The sequence below is a fragment of the Equus quagga genome, chromosome 18 (assembly GCF_021613505.1).
Source record: "Equus quagga isolate Etosha38 chromosome 18, UCLA_HA_Equagga_1.0, whole genome shotgun sequence".
Lineage (NCBI taxonomy): Eukaryota > Metazoa > Chordata > Mammalia > Perissodactyla > Equidae > Equus > Equus quagga.
The window spans coordinates 34,263,954-34,281,605 of record NC_060284.1 but is presented as its reverse complement, the minus strand read 5'-3'; the positions used below and the strand labels follow the sequence as shown (position 1 = coordinate 34,281,605).

The window sequence follows — 17,652 nt, the reverse complement described above, 5'->3', positions numbered from 1 at the left end:
AGATGTAATTACCTACCTTAGTGGTAATTACATGAAATGTAAATTGCTTAAACACTCCAATCAAAAGGCAGAGATTGTCGAAACTGATAAAACAAATTATGACCCAGCTATATTCTGTCTACATGAGATATACTTTAGATTCGAAGATACAAACAAGTTGAAAGTCACAAAACAGAAAAAAGTATATATACCATGCGAGTTGTAAAAAAAGAAAAAAAAGAACAGCTATCATAGTATCAGACAAAACAGACTATAAACCAAAAACTATTGTGAGAGAAAAAGAAAAACATCTTATAATAGCAGACTCAATCTGTCAGAAAGATATAATGATAATAAAAATATGTGCACTAAACAACACAGCTACAAAATACATGAACCAAAAACTAAAAAAATTGACTGGAAAAATAAACAGTTCAACAATACTAGTTGGAGACTTCAATAACCTACTAGGCAGAAGACCAACAAGGAAACAGAAGATTGAACAACTATGAACAAATTAGACCTAACAGACATGTACAGAACACTCCATCCAACAACAGCAGAATATATATTCTTCTCAAGTACACATGAACATTCTCCAGGATAGCCCAAATGTTAGGTCATAAAACAAGACTCAATAAATTGAAAAAAAAATTGAAATCATAAAAAAAGTATGTCTGGGGCTGGCCTGGTGGCACAGCAGTTAAGTTTGCACATTCTGCTTCTCGGTGGCCTAGGGTTTGCCAGTTTGGATCCCGGGTGCGGACATGGCACCGCTTGGCAAAAGCCATGCTGTGGCAGGCGACCCACGTCTAACGTAGAGGAAGATGGGCATGGATGTTAGCTCAGGGCCAGTCTTCCTCAGCAAAAAGAGGAGGATTGGCAGTAGTTAGCTCAGGGCTAATCTTCCTCCAAAAAAAAAAAGTATGTCATCTGATCACAACGGAATTAAATTAGAAATCAACAACAGAAGAAAATTAGGAAAATTCACAAATATGAGAAAATTAAAAAACACACTCCTAAATAACCACTTTGAGATGAACCAAAATGAAAACATGGCATACCAAAACTTACAGGCTGCATTATAGCAATGCTTAGAAAAAAAATGTACAGCTCCATATGCCTATGCTAAAAAAGAAGATCTAAAATCAATAATCTAATCTTCCACCTCAAGAAATGAGAAAAAGAACAAACTAAACCCAAAGCAAGGAGAAGAAAGGATATAATATATATTAGAGCAGAAATAAACCAAAATAGAGAAGAAGAAAAAGAATAGAAAAAAATCAATAAAACCAAAAGGGTGTTCTTTGAAAAAAGTCAACAAAATTAATAAACCTTTAACTAGATTGACCAAGAAAAAAATGACAGAAGGTACAAATTACTAAAATTGGGAGAGATGACATCACTGCTGACTTTATGGAAATAAAACAAAAGAAAGAAAAAAAGGCATACTTTTCTACAAATAAACATAACAATAAGTCAACAAATTAAAAAATTTAGATGAAACAGACAAATTCCTAGAAGCACACACACTGCTGAAACTGACTCAAGAGGAAACAGAAATCTGAATAGAACTATAAGCAAAAAAACTGAGTAATTAAACAACTTCCAACAAAGAAAAGTCTAGGTCCAGATGGCTTTACTAGTGAATTCTGCCAAACATTCAAAGAGTACCACTACTTCACAGACTCTCCCCTTACTAAAAAAAGAAGAGAGGGAAATATGTCCCAACTCATTATATAAGGACAGTATAACCCTAATACCAGTACCATCAAAAGAAATCTAGACCAATAGCCCTTAAGAATATAAAAATCTTCAACAAAATACTAGCAAACCAAATCCAGCAATATGTAAAAAGGAGTATAAACCACAGCCAAATAGGATTTATCCTAAAAATGCAAAAGTCATTTAATATCTGAAAAATCAAGCAGTGTAATACACCATATTAATACAATAAAGGATAAAAACCAACTGATCATCTCAAAAAATGAATAAAAAAGAGGTTGATTAAAATCCAATAGTCTTTCATGATAAAAACACCCAGTAAACTAGAAATAGAAAGGAATTTCCTTAATCTAATAAAGGGTGTTTCTGAAAAACCCACAGCTAACATAGTTAACATCATATTTAATGAAGAAAAACTGAATGCTTTCATCCTAAAATCAGGAAAAAGACAAGACTATCCACTCTCACTACTTCTACTTAACATTGTTCTGGAGGATCTGACCTGGGCTATTAAGCAAGGAAAAACAAGGCACTCAGATTAGAAAGAAGAAGTAACACTGTCTTCATTTGCAGATGACATGATACTGTATAGAGAATATTCTAAAGAATCTACTAAAAACCTATTAGAATAATGAACAATTTCAGCAATGTGGCAAGACATCAAGTCAATATAGAAAAAATGAAATGTATCCCTATACACCAGCAATGAGCAATCCAAAAATGAAATTAAGTAAACAATACCACTTATAATGGCAGCAAAAAAAATCTCCACATACTACGAGTAAAGTTAACAAAGGAAATGTGAGAAATGTAAGCTAACTACCACAAAACATTACTGACAGAAATTAAGGAAGCTATAAATAAATGTAAAGGCAGTCATGTTCACAGATCAGAGGACTTAATGTTGTTGAGATGACAGTACTTCCTAAATTGATCCACAGATTCAATGCAATTCCTATCAAAATCCCAGCTGCCTTTTTTTCGCAGAAAGTGATAAGCTAATCATAAAATTTATATGTAAATGCAACAAGGGACCCAGAATGGCCAAAACAACCTTAAAAAAGAAGTCACATGTTAAATTGGAAATCTACACATTCTGATTTCAAAACCAACCTCAAAGCTACATTAATCAAGACAGCATGGTGCTGGCCTAAGAACAGACATACAGATCAATGAAATAGAATTCAGAGTCCAGAAATAAACTCACATTTATGTTCAACTTATTCTTTTCTCTTTTTTTTTTTTTTTTGCTAAGGAAGATTAGCCCTGAGCTACCATCTGTGCCAGTCTTCCTCTATTTTGTATGTGGGTTGCCGCCACAGCAACTGGCGAGTGCTATATGTCCCCATCTGGGATCCAAACCTGTGAACCCAGGCTGCTGAAGCAGAGTGTGCTGAACTTAACCACTACACCACAGGGCCGGCCCCACAGTCAACTGATTCTTGACAAGGGTGCCAAGACAAGTCAATGGGGAAAAATAATCTTTTTAACAAATAGTGCTGAAACCACTGGATATCTATTTACCAGAAAACATTAGAACGATAAGTCACACCATACATAAAAAATTAACTCAAAATGGCTCACAGACCTAACTATAGACCTAAATGAATACACCTTAGCCCCCAAATTTAAGGATGGTTCCTCATGAGAAAATCTATCTATGTAATAACTAATTTTACATTAACTAAACGAGGAAAAAACATGATTACTTCAATAGATGAAGGAATAGAAAGGAATATCCTCAACTTGATAAAGCAGTTTTACCAGAAAGAGACCATAAACATCTAACCCAGTGGTGAAACTTCAGTAGCATTCTTCACTAAAGCAATGGTTCTCAACTTTTACTGCACATTAAAGTTGACTGCAGAACTTTAAAAAATGCTAATATTTGGGTCTCTTCCTCCAGAGATTTTAATGTAAATGTTCTAGGATTAAACCTGGGCATCAGTGTTTTCTTAAAAGTTACCCAGACGGGGCTGGCCCCGTGGCCGAGCGGTTAAGTTCGCGCGCTCCGCTGCAGGCGGCCCAGTGTTTCGTTGGTTCGAATCCTGGGCGCGGACATGACACTGCTCATCAAGCCATGCTGAGGCAGCGTCCCACATGCCACAACTAGATGGACACACAACGAAATGTACCGGGGGGCTTTGGGAAGAAAAAAGGAAAAAAAAATCTAAAAAAAAAAAGTTACCCAGATGGTTGGGTTGACACAAGGATAGAAGCCGTAGTATTTCTAATTAACACCGTGCTAGAGGTCCTGGTACGCAATGAGACAAGCAGGAATAACAGTTTTCGCTTTATACAGTAATAAAAACTTTCAACTACTTAAAAACGAACCAAATGAAAAATATAAAGATCTTTATTAAAATACCTAAGACAATTTAATAAAGGACATAAAATTTAATATGAATAAGATGTCAATTCTCTGCAATTAAACATAAAGACAATGTATCCCCAATCAAAATCCCAAAAAGATTTTTCATAAAACTTGATAAGCTCATGAAAAAAAACAAATAAGCAAGAAAGGCCCAAACAACTTTGAAAAACAAACCAGAGATGGGACTTACCTTACCAGACATTAAAACATAAAGTTTACTAAAATTATTCGAATTTGATAGTGGGACAGCCAAAGACAAACAGAACAGATCTGATTTATAAGGCAATTTGATATAGGGTACAAGTGTCCTTTTTACATCAGTGGGGTAAAGGACAAATTAAGAAATGCTGCTTGGGGCCAGCCCGGTGGCGTAGTGGTTAAGTTCACGTGCTCTGCTTCAGTGGCCCAGGGTTTGCGGGTTCAGATCCCAGGTGTGACCTACACACTGCTCATGCAGCCATGCTGTGGCAGTGTCCCACATACAAAGTGGAGGAGAACTGGCACAGATGTTGGCTCAGTGGCAATCTTCCTCAAGCAAAAGAGGAAGATTGGCAACAATGTTAGCTCAGGGCCAACCTTCCTGACCAAAAAAATACAAATAAATAAATGGTGCTTGGAGAACTGCTTATTCAAACTAAGAAAAAAAAAGTCCTAACTCTCCCCATCACAAAAATAAATTTCAGATGGATGAAGAATCAAAATGGATGAGAAAAAAACCATCAAACCAAAATTTTCACAGTAATAAATTATAAGAGAATACCTTTATGACCCAGGGATAGGAAACTCCTTAAACAAAGCAGAAAACACACCAGAAATAACGTTAAGGCAGAAAAGCAAGATGAAATTAAAAACCCCTATCTAAAAGGTTAAAAACAAACCATAGACTGGGAAAAGAGATTTGCCAAACATAAAACAAAGGATTAGTATACAAAATATATAAAAAATGTTTCTAAACAGATTAACAATAAGACAATAGAAAAACAGGTAAAAAAAAAGAACAGACAATTCCAAAAGAGGAAAAACTTGAATGGCCTAAAAACATACAGAAAAATTCTCAACTCCACTACTAGTCAGAGTAGTATCAAATAAAACATCATTTTTTATCAAAATATTAGCAAAGTGGTTTTAAACCCATAATATTAAGTTTTGATACTGGTGAGAGGAAATCAGTACTTGCATTTATTGCTAGGGTAAATGTGGATGACAGTTATTTTGGAGGGCAATTTGCTAATGCCTTTTGAAACTAAAAACTAGATATCCTGTGTTTCAGCAATTCTAATTATATTCCAGCACAGGGCAATTCAAAGAACTTTGTGTGATGATGGAAATGTTCTATATTTGCTGTCCAATACAGTAGCCCTACGTGGCTACTGAGCACTTGAGATGTCATTACTGTAAGCGAGTAATTGAAATTTTAATTATACTAAATTTAATTAACCATAATTTAAATTTAAATAGCCACATGTGACTAATGGCCACTGTAAAGGACAGCACAACTCTGGAAACACTTGCAAGTGTTCACAAGGATATGCTTTATGTGGAATAGTGACAAACTAGAAATGACGTGAAGCCTATCCATAGAAGCCTTGTTAAATAAACCATGGTAACCCACATCACAGAGTTTTATGTGTCTGTTAACAAGAAAAGGTAGATAGATGTATATCAAATAGAAGGATCTCAAAGACAGACTGTATAGTAAATTTCATACCCACATACACTATAATTTTTTAGTAACTAGATTTGTTTTGTGGTTTTTGAGTTTACTTGTTTGTCTTATATAAATGGTATCATACTACACAGATGAGCTACAGAGGTCTGAAAGGATCCACACCAAACTGCTAACATGTGTAACTCTGAGAAGGCGCCGAGATGGAGGGGCATGGAGAAGTGGGAGGGACACTTCAGGAAGACATTAATAAGAGTCTATCAACAGATTACTTTTGTTATTAAAAACCAATTTAGAGTTTAATTTTAAAAATTATCAATTTTCAAAAATGAATAATTACGACAGAAACCAGAAAATGAAGAAACAAAGGGCTCTAACCATCATACCAGAGCTGTGAGAATGTCCATGACCTCCATGCTTGAAAACAAATATTCCTATGAGGTTTACCACAAACCCAAGAATTGAAACAAGAAGCAGTCTTTCATGGTGTACATCTGGAGGGGCTAACGCTCTCTAGAAAACACATAATACAAACAAATTGCATTGATAAAATTTCTGAGTGCTCAACTGGTAAAAACAAAAAGCAATTTTTTTAAATTTTTAGTTATTTTTAGAATTAAAATCACTCCAAAAATATCCGCCAAAGCAGTTTACAGAAATAAAACCAGTGCTCACATACTGCAGAAAAGGTTAGGTTAACAATTAACGATTATTAAATAAACAGAAATATTTAAAAGCATGAAGATTTGGTCTAAAACCCATCCTTCCTGGGTATCTTAAAATACGGCTGTTCATTTTAAATTTGTTAATGTTTACATTTTCTCTTTATTTGTTTCAATATACCAAATATTAAAGATTCATTGGCAAAACTCTCAGTTTCTATTTTAAGAACTCTTCCCAATGGACCTCACCACACAGTCTGTGCCTTTACTTTTAATAGTGTCAACACTTCATTCACAGCTTGTAAAACAATATTACTGAATTGTTTTCGATTCCAAGCAGTTTCACATATACTTAATTTTTTCAATTATTTTGTAAGCTCCTGTACACACACAAAATAGTAATATTTTATCTAGTCTAATACTGTTATCAATAAATACTTAATGATAGTGTAAAACACACTTCTATCACATGTATCTTTATTTAATAAACATTTGCATGACACAAAATGTTATTTATAGACTCTAATCATTATCTACTATACCTCAACTCCTTCTGAGAAAATAAAAAAAGCAGTGAAGATCAAAAACAGGCCATTGACAAAGCCAGCCAGAACTTCCGCTCTAACATACCTAAAGAAGAGCAAAGCAAACAACTGAATTATTCACTTATTTCTTAAAAATCAAATACTAAATCTACATATGTTCCGAGATTCTAAAACATATTATATGGTTATAAGTGGCCAGCAAAGTCCCAGTATTTGAAGTATAGTATGTTTTATTGTACATATAATGTAAAAATAAGGAAATGAATTTAATTATTATGAATTATGTTTAACAGCAGAATGCCATAAAATATACAGATTTCTATAAGCCAATCAGAAGAACTTCTTAGAGTAAGTAGGTTTTATAAAGACCTTTCACAGAAATGCAAATCTCAAGTTGTCAATGGAGAAAGAAGGACAGGACCAGACAAATGAGCAAAGAAGGAAGGATCCAAAGATAAAAAGTAGAAGAAAAACGCTTGAAAAAGGGGTTTCTTATAACTTATTAATTCCCTCTTTTCTAAGAACTCCTGGAGCTTTCTGCTTTGTACCTTTCAGCTTTCAAATCCTTGGAAAGTGAAGCTTTCATCTGAAGGAAAATAAAATTATTTCTGAATTATCCTAGAGACAACTTGAGATTTATATTTCTATCACTCTTTTTCTAAGATTAATAAATTTAGCAAAAACTTTTCAGTTATCTATTTTTAGAATCAATTATAGCCTCACATAATTCTAATTAAACTATTTTTAAAATACCTCTTTTTTTTCCATGGACTTCTGAAGCTTTCTGCTTCCTACCTGTGTGAAGCATTGAGGAAAGATTTTATTTTTCCATAAGGTATATTTGGCTTAGTTAAAGTCATTAGAAACAACTTTAACTTGGCAGTTTTACACATTAAATTATTCAAAGGGTACCGACAGCAGTTAATCACTCTGATCCCTAATATAATAGGAGCCTCAAAAATACTTTTTCTAGATTTCTATGTTAACTTCTAGATAATACAATTTTTACTGTAAAGATATTTTTAAAGTAAAGAGAACAAACTCTTTAAAATGTACTCTATCCAGTTGTGTTAGAGCTTGTCCTGTCAACATAGCATATATTGCTACACTCAGAAATAACGCATTTTTCTACCTGCCAACACATACAAATGAATTAAATTAATACATTATTTGTCAAAGCATATACTTTTTTTCTGGACAAAGTTTATTAAATTCAAGGAATTCACAGCCTGTTTTCCAGAACCCATACTTAGAAATTTATCTAACATATCAGCAGGGTTACTGCCCCCAAAATAAAAAGCACTTTCATTTAACCCACCCTTCTAATCCCATGGCTAATACTTGATTGAAAGCCTTTTGTCCTTGAGTTCCACTTGATTTCCAGATTAAAGGCAAGAATGTTTTTCAGGCATTTTTTTGTCCCTAATGCCTAGCTTAGTAAGTAGGTGCTCCATAAATTCTGAGAAATTGTTGGACTACAGTGATTTAATTAGGTTTAATATATTTGCTAAACTTGGTTGCAGAATTAAAACGAAAAACTTGTGAAAACTAGACCTACTTTGCCTTTACAAATGACTATGTTTACTTAGACAGAGTGAGTCTTGGAATTAAAACATATAATTCATGAATGTGCTATTGCCTAATTAAGTACAATGGTTATCTCAATTCTTTAGCTAGGGCAAAAAAAGATACAAGTGTATGTACATATGTATATATGCGTGTACATATGTATCTATCCAGCTATCAGATGTATATTACTTTTATGCTGGCTTTGCTATTTCAAAAGCAGGAGTGCGACAAAGCACAGAGACGACTTTTATATAAAGAAATACTGAAAAGTCTTTGCTGCCTCTCACATTCCTCCTATTGTTTCTTCTGCTGCAGTCACTCTGCTATTGTGATCATAATAATTGGGGGTTTCGGGATTCATCCCCAGGCTTAGCCTATTCAGTGTCATTTTGAGGCACTCCTATTTTACTACTGCTGCTACTTACCACTATAGCAATTATTAATAGTTTCAAATGTTACATCAGTTTTCCCCTAATTTTTCTCTTCTCAAAAGAAAAAAAAAGCAAATAAGGAAAAGACAGGATAAGAAATTTAAAAGTAGCAAGAATATTACTCTCTTATATCAACTAGTTAAAGCTGAATAGTAAAACCTGCTCTAGCACTGAAAGTATTCAAAGCTATTCCTAAAAACCATCTCATATCAGGAGACTACGCATTCTAAACAGAAAACAATAGATACCCCAAGAATGAAGGAACTGAGGGGAATTCTTATAGTCACTTAGTGTTGATCCAGAAAGATTGTTGAATAAGATATTCCAATTGGATTTTTGATATACAATATATATGAATTACTAACTTTCCAACACAAAATAACTTTACAGACAATCTTTCCTTAATGATTCAAAATATACTTAAGAAACTTGATTATATAGTGAGATAAAAATGTTCCTTTCTGAGCTTTCAAGCTGCGTGAATTTATAGATATATAGGATCTCTTGTTATATACTATAAAAACAGTATAATTGGTATTTTTGTCTTACTTTTTATAATTTCACGAGTAACCATATCACTTTGGATATACCCCAAATCAGCAAGTTCTGTCACAGAAATTCATCTATCTCTCTTTTAGCACTTGTCACAATGCATAGTTAAGGTATTTTTACAGAACTGTTTCCCCATCAGACTAGAAGTTCCCCAAAGGCAGAAGCCATATCTTATTCATCTTTATAACATTAGAAGTAGCAAGGACTCGACTCATAGTGCGCCCTCAATAAATATCTGAAGAGAACAAGAGCGTGTGCAAGAAAGAGAGAGTGTGTGCTTGCTCAAGAACAGAAGCAAAGCTGGAGAGAAAGAGGAAGTAACGAAGGAGCACAAGTAAGAGAGAACAAGGGGCATAAGAGAGTGCACCTAAGAGGGTGGATGTGAACAAGAGAGGGAGAGAACAAGACAGTGCACAGAGAAGGGGCGCTCAGGGAAGAAGAATCAGTGATAGAAGGATGGAGAGACTGGGAAAGGAAGAGAAGAAAGAACTAGAGCTGAGGAGGTTAAGAGAGAGGGAGAGAAAGAATAAGAAAGCCTGAGAGAGACAACAGTAAAGGGTAGACAGAGGAAGCAGGAGAAAAGAAAAAATGCGAGACAAGACGTAAGGGGGAGAGAAAGAGAGGAAGGGGAGAGTAGAAGGGAGACGGAGAGAGGAAGACCATGAGCACGGGCCCAAGTAACTAGAAAGAACAAGAGAGGCAGAAAGGAGTTTAGCAGAGACGAGAGAGAGAAAATGAGTATGAAGATGGGGACAAGAAAATAGGAAAGACAGTGAAGAAAGGAGAGATTCCAAGAGAGCACTTACAAAGGAGAGGCAGGGAAGGGCAAAAAGACAGAGTCAGCAAGCAAGCAGGGGAGAGAGATAAGCAGGAAAGAGCTCCCAAAAAAGCCCACTCAGGTACAGTAAATCAAATAATGGAAACTCCATCGCTTCCTTCAATCAGAGATGGCAACAGCAAACTCTGCCTCTAAGGGTGCTGGGCTCAGAAGTGAGACCAGATGTTCCAACATAGTCCCTTCAACACAAAAACACTCCCCAAATATTTGATTAATTATCCAAACTCAGCAAGAGTATGAGAAGCATTTTACATAAAAGCAGAGCTAAAGTGGATATGTGATATAAAACTATACTAATAAATAAGGATTTTAAATAAATTAACAGCAAAATACGCCTCCAAAGAAAAGAAGAGAGAAACATGAACATCTGCATATACTGAAACTTTTTCTTCCAAAAAAAACAGGTTAAGAGTTGAGAAATTCCCCTACTTAGTAACAATCTCACCTAAAAATTTTTCGTAAAATTAAGATGCCCTACCTCTAAGCAAAAGAACTTAGATGTAAAAAAAAAGTACGGATTGTGGATTCCAATTATACACTGTTCAAAAACAGGTAAAACTAATCCATGGAGTTGGGGAGGTGTGTGAGAAGGAATGAGGAGGCATGAGGGGGTTTCAAAGGTTCAGTTACACAAAAGTGTTCTATTCAGGAAAATTCACTGAGCTTGAGATTTGTGTATTTTTCTGTACTTCTTATACTTCAATAAAAAGGTTTTAAAAAGTCTTACCCATAAGAGAAAGCATCATTATCTCTCCATTTTGAAATAACAGACGCTGCCAATCCAGCCAAAATGGCAGTGCTATCGAAAAACATGTGAAAAGAGTCCGAAATCAAGCCTAAGCTGGAAAAGAACAAAACACATTGGCATATTATAATAACCAAACAGTAGTCATCCTTCTCTAAAAATCTAAGATTCAGCCTCAACTCATCAGGAACTAATCTTCTAAAAAGACAACATTGAAATACGATCTAGAAAAAGATATTAAGGATAATTTTTAAACATCTAAGAAGGAAATCCTCACACCCCTTGCCCAAGGAAAAGCCCAGCTGCTACTAAAAGAGGGGTAGAAACAAAGCCATCTGCTGCTGGGTGACGGGCAGGGATCTGTCACCCTCTGTCACTGGCAAAGGTCAGCTGCCACTGAAAGAAAAAGAAAAAGCAGCCATGTGCTACTGGGGGCAAGGCTGAACCAGCATGGGCCCCGGTTTATACGCTAATACAAAGCAAAGGTTGGCTGTTACTGGAAGAGGAGCAGGATATTTGCTCCTTCTCTTGATAGAAGGAGGCAGGGAGGGTGGGAGAAGGGGCAGACACATTAATAACACCCACTCGGACACTCAGGTACAAAGGGCCTGCTTGCTACTGAGGCTGCAACAGGAGAACAAATACCCACCTCCCTGCCCCCCTAACCAGAGCCTTGACTAAAGTGTTAAGACAACAGCAATCTACCACTGAGAGCCCAGGAAAAGCACAGAGAGAGATTCCCTTGTGGTGCAGGTGTGCAGGGCTTGCTGAAATTTCGCTGAGAGTGGAGCAAGAACACTGAAAAAACCCTCCAGTACTCCAAATAACATACTAAGAAAAGGTTGGTTGAAGCCACTGGAAAAATTTGAAGTCTATGGCTTATTGAAATTAACTAGCAATAACAAAACAGAAAACTCAGCTCAACTACTCACCAGATAGGTTCAAAACTCCCACACTAATGGCCTAACAGAAAGATACACGTGCACATTTCTGGGCATAAATACTACTAACCTTGGTCTCTATTATTCTTTTAAATATAATATCCAACGCTCAATAAATATTTATAAGACACATAACAGGATCAAGAAAAAATAAATAAATAGGACCCATTGTCAAGAACTAAAGTAGTCAACAAACTCAGAACCAAAAAGGCCCACAGGCTGGACTATTTATAGGAACTTTAAAACAAATATAATGTGTTAAAAGATGTGGTATAAAGCTGGAGAAAATTCGTGATCATATGGGGACTTTCCACAGAGACAGAAACTATAAAAGAATCAAATGGAAATGATAAAAACTTTCTAAAAAGTCATAATGTTGAAGATAAAGAATAACATACATGGGCTTCTGAACACACAACACAGAGAGAAAGAATCAGTTAGGTCAAAAGAAATTATCCAAAGTAAAACACGAAGAAGAAAAGCAGCGAAAAAAAAATAAACCAGAGCATCCAAAACCTCTCAGAGTATCAAACAGACTAAAATGCATGTATTTGGATTCTCAGTAATGGAGAAGAAAGAAAGAATACGGTAGAAAAAGTATTTAAAGAGAAAACGTTTGAGAGTTTTCCAAAATTAATCAAAGAAAACAAACCACATATTCAAAAAGCTTAATGAATCCCATGCAGGGAAAAAACCCTACACACCTCACAAATTACTAAACACTAAAGAGAAAGAGGAAATCTTGAAAACTGCCAGAAAAAAAAAAATGGATAAGGAAGAACAAAGATAAGATTAACAGCATATTTTTCATCAGAAAACACTCAAGGCAGAATGCAATAGAGCAATGTCTTTCAAGTATTGAAAGACAACAACAGTATCAACCTAAAATTCTTTATGCAGCAAAATAACTTTCAAAAATGAAAGCAAAATAGACTTTTTCAGACAACCAAAGCTGAGAATTCATTACTAGCAGATCTCTTAAAAGAATAAGTTCTTCAAGCAGGAATATGATACCAGATGGAAACTTAGATTTGTAGAAGGAAATACAAATCACTGAAAATGATAAATATGTGGGTAAATATAAAAAATAATTTCTTACTTTTAATATCTTTAAAAGATCATTGATAATAGAAAAAGAAGAGGAAAAATCAACAAACCACAAGTTGGTTCTTTGAAATTATCAAACAGAATTCACAACCTTTAACTAGACTGATCAAGAAAAAAGAGAAAAGACTCAAATTACTTTAATCAGGAGTGAAAGAGAGACATTACTACTGACTTTACAGAAATAAGAAAGATTATAAGGAAATACTATGAACAACTATAGGCCAACAAATTAGATAGATGAAATAGACAAATTCCTAAAAACAATCTAGCAAAACTGACCCCACAAAAATCTGAATTTATAGGGGCTGGCCCCGTGGCCGAGTGGTTAAGTTCGCGCGCTCCGCTGCAGGCAGCCCAGTGTTTCGTTAGTTTGAATCCTGGGCGCGGACATGGCACTGCTCATCAAACCACGCTGAGGCAGCGTCCCACATGCCACAACTAGAAGGACCCACAACGAAGAATACACAGCTATGTACTGGGGGGCTTTGGGGAGAAAGAGGAAAGAATAAAAAATCTTTAAAAAAAAAAAAATCTGAATTTATAACAAGCAAATAGATTGAATTAATAATTTTAAAACTTCCAACAAAGACAAGCCGAGGCCCATATGGCTTCACTGGTAAATCCTACCAAACACTTAAAGAACCATAAATATAAATCCCTTACAAACTCTTCCAAAAAACAGAAGATGAAAGAATACTTCCCAGCTCACTGCATAAAACCAGTATTACCCTGATACCAAAATCAGATAAGAGACACTGCAAGAAAAGAAACTATAAACCACTATCTTTTGCAAACATACACACACAAATCTTTAGGAAAATACTAGCAAATCAAATTCAGCAATATATAAAAAAATAAGTATACACCATGACCAAGTGGGATTTATCCCAACAATGCAAGGTTGATTTAATATATGAAAATCAATCAATACAATATATCATATCAATAGAATAAAGGACAAAAACCACATGATCATCTCAATATATTCAGAAAAGCATTTGACAAAATGCAACACCCCCTTCATGATAAAAACACTCAACAAACTTGAGACAGAGGGAACCTCCTCAACTAACAAATGGCATCTACAAAAAAGCCACAGCTAACATCAGCCTCATTAATAGCCAAAGACTGAATGCTTTCCCCTCAGATCAGGTACAAGATATGGATGTCCCTCCTCATCACTTCTATTTAACATTGTACTGGAGGGTCTAACAAGGGCAATTAGGCAGGAAATGGAATAAAAGGCACCCAGATTGAAAGGGAAGGAGTAAAACTATTTGTGGATGATATGATCTTGTACATACAAAATCTTAAGGACTCTACTAAAAAACTATTAGAACTAATAAATGAGTTTGGCAAGGTTGCAGGATACAAGATCACGATAAAAAATCAATTGTATTCCTATGCAGTAGTGATGAACAAAAATGAAATTTAAAAAAAAAAAATTCCATTTATAAAAGCATCAAAAAGAATACTTAGGAATAAATTACAAAAAAAGTGCAAAACTTTGCAGTCTACAAAATATTGTTGAAAAAATTAAAGAAGATGTAACTAGATGGAAAGACATCCATGTTTATGGACCAGAAGGCAATATTATTAAGATTGCAATACTTTCCCAATTAATCTACAGATTCAACTTACTTCCTATCAAAATCCCAGCTGACTTCTTTGGAGAAATTGACAAGCTGATCTTAAAATTCATACGGAAAAGCAAGTGACTTGGAACAGCCAAAATAATATTGAAAAATAAAAGCAAAGTTGGAGGACTCACACTGCCCAATTTCAAAACTTATTACAGAGCTAAAGTTATCAAAACAGTGTGGTACTGGCATAAGGACAAACATATGGATCAATGGAATAGAATTTAGAGTGTAGAAATAAACCCTCACATTTATGATCAATTGATTTTTGACAAGTATGCCAAAACAGTTCAAAGGTGGAGAGAACAGGGTTTTCAACAAATGGTGTTGATACAACTGGATATCCATCCACATGCAAAAAATTCATTTTTGACCCTTACTTCACACCATACACAAAAATTAACCCAAAATGGATTAAAGACCTAAATATAAAAGCTAAAATATTCATGTTCTTGGGTCAGGCAATGGTTTCTCACATACTATACCAAAAGCAAAAGCAACACAAGAAAAAACGGACAACACAGGCTGGACATTACTGAAATTTTGAAACTTTTGTGCTTCAAAGGATACTATCAAGAAAGTGAAAAGACAATGCACAGGTAGGAGAAAATATCTGCCAATCATGTATCTGACAAGGGGCTTGTATCCAGAATACATGCAGAACTCTTAAAACTCTCCAGTAAGATAAATAACTATTTTTTAAATTAACAAAAGGATCTGAATAGACGTTTCTCCAAAGAAGACATACAAATGGCCACCAAGCACATGAAACAATACTCAACATCATTAACCGCATTGCAGGGAAATGCAAATCAAAACCACAATGAGAAACAACTTCACACTTACTATGATGGCTATAATCAAAAAGACCGATAATAACCAGCGTTGGTGAGGATGCGGAGAAACTGGAATTCTCACACACTGCTGGAATATTATTTGGCAATAAAAATATATGAAATACTGATATATATGGAAGATGGATCATCCCTGAAAACATAATGCTAAGTGAAATCAACCAGTCACAAAGTATCATATACTATATAATCCCATTTATACAAAATGTCCAGAATAGGCAAATACATAGAGACAGAAAGTAGCTTAGAGACTGTCTAGAATTGGGGCACATCAGGGGATGAGGGAACAGTAGGGTGACAGCTACAGGTGCAAGGTTTCCTTCTGGGGTCATAAAAATGTCCTAAAATTGATTGTTGTGATGGTTTTACAACTCTGGGCATACTAACAGCCACAGCCATTCAATTGAATACCTTAAATAGGTGGACGTATGGTATGTGAATTATATCTCAATTAAGATATTTTTTTGAAAAAGATAACTGGTTGAGGTCAGCAAGTTAGGCCCACAGGCCAAATCCGGGCCACCATCCATGTTTGTAAATAGTTTTATTGGAACACAGTTATGCTCTACTGTCTTTAGTTGCTTCTGCACTACAACAACAGAGTAGAGAAGTTGTAACACACACCTTATGGCCTTTAAAGCCTAAAATATTTACCATCTGCTGTTTATGGAAAAAGTTTGCTAACCTCTGGTATAAAGCAAAAATATAAACATTGTACCAGGAGGTTTATAACATGGAAAAGTAAAATGAATGACAATAATAGCACACAGAATAGAAGAAGGACATGGAAGTGTATTACAGTAAGATTCTTCTTACAAGATACATTATTCGTGCTAAGTTAAAGATTTATATTATACATGCTAGATCAACCACCAAAAAAAGCCACTAAAGAGGGGCAGAAAATCCTTAGGCATGGGATCCTGCACCAATACAAAGCAGATGTTCTGCTACCACTGGAGAAGAAGCAGGAAATCACTCCCGCCCAAGACCATCCCCACACGTAAGGCAGAGTTTGGCTGTTGCGGGAGGAGGAGTAAAAATGTTGAAAAAATCATACCTTCGAGGCCCAGGCTCACAGGCCCTGCCCAAAACTGAGTCTAGGTCAAATTAATGAATGCCTCTCTGCCCTCAACACAAACCTAACACTAAGTAACAAGCAATAGCAGTCTACAGCTTGGGACTGGAGGTGGGGTGGGGTGGGTGATGAGCACAAAGAGCGAGCTTCTGTGACACATGCAAATGAAGAATACAAAAGCAAAAGACCTAACCAACTAACGGGCTGACAGAAGAGGCAGGCCTATTTCTAATCATAATTACCATTACCTCAATATCTACTGCTCCTTACTGACAATGTCCAGCCTTTGACCAAAAGTTTCAAAATACACAAAAAAGAACAAGAAAAATAACTCATTGTGAAGAAATAAAGCAGCCAACAGAACGAAACCAAGATATCGGCCCAGATATTCGAACTAGCAAACTCTAATTAATAGGTTAAGGGACCTATGGAAAAGGTGGACAAAATGCATGAATCAACGGGAAATTTCAGCAGAGAAATGGAAAACATAAAAAAAAAAGGATTAAATGGAATGCTAGGAACAAAAACAAGTTATCAATGATGAAGAATTCTTCCAGTTGGCTTATCAGCATACTGGACACAGCTGAGGAAGGAAATCAGTGAACTTGAAGATAGGTCAACAGAAATATTCTGAAAGTAAGCAGTCCAGCAGCTCCATCTTTAAAAACAGTAAGTATCAAAATAGGCATGAGCACTACTTCTGAAGTCAGAGTACCTGGATTCAAATGCTGGATCCACCATTTACTAGTTCTCTAACTGTTAAGTTGCTTAACTATTTTGTACCTCAATTTAGCCATCACTTAAATGGGGCCAAAGTAAAAAGTGTCCTAAATGTTATAATAATTGATCTGAATTATTATATGTGAAACACTTATCACAGTGCTTGCTACATTAAAGCCACATCAATAGTCCTATCACTATTATCATTAAATTACTATATTTTATTAAT

The 17,652-nt window shown here is 35.2% G+C and overlaps 1 protein-coding gene across 1 annotated transcript in view; it reads right to left on the bottom strand.

Moving 5' to 3' along the window:
* SLC30A7 (solute carrier family 30 member 7) overlaps positions 1-17,652 on the bottom strand; it is a 76,764-nt gene that overhangs the window by 51,569 nt on the left and 7,543 nt on the right. The window contains exons 3-5 of the mRNA XM_046645247.1: positions 11,069-11,182; positions 6,949-7,036; positions 6,131-6,257 (exon numbers count right to left, since the gene is read on the bottom strand). Of these exons, the coding sequence (XP_046501203.1) occupies positions 6,131-6,257; positions 6,949-7,036; positions 11,069-11,182 (329 nt within the window). The remainder of the gene's footprint in view (positions 1-6,130; positions 6,258-6,948; positions 7,037-11,068; positions 11,183-17,652) is intronic.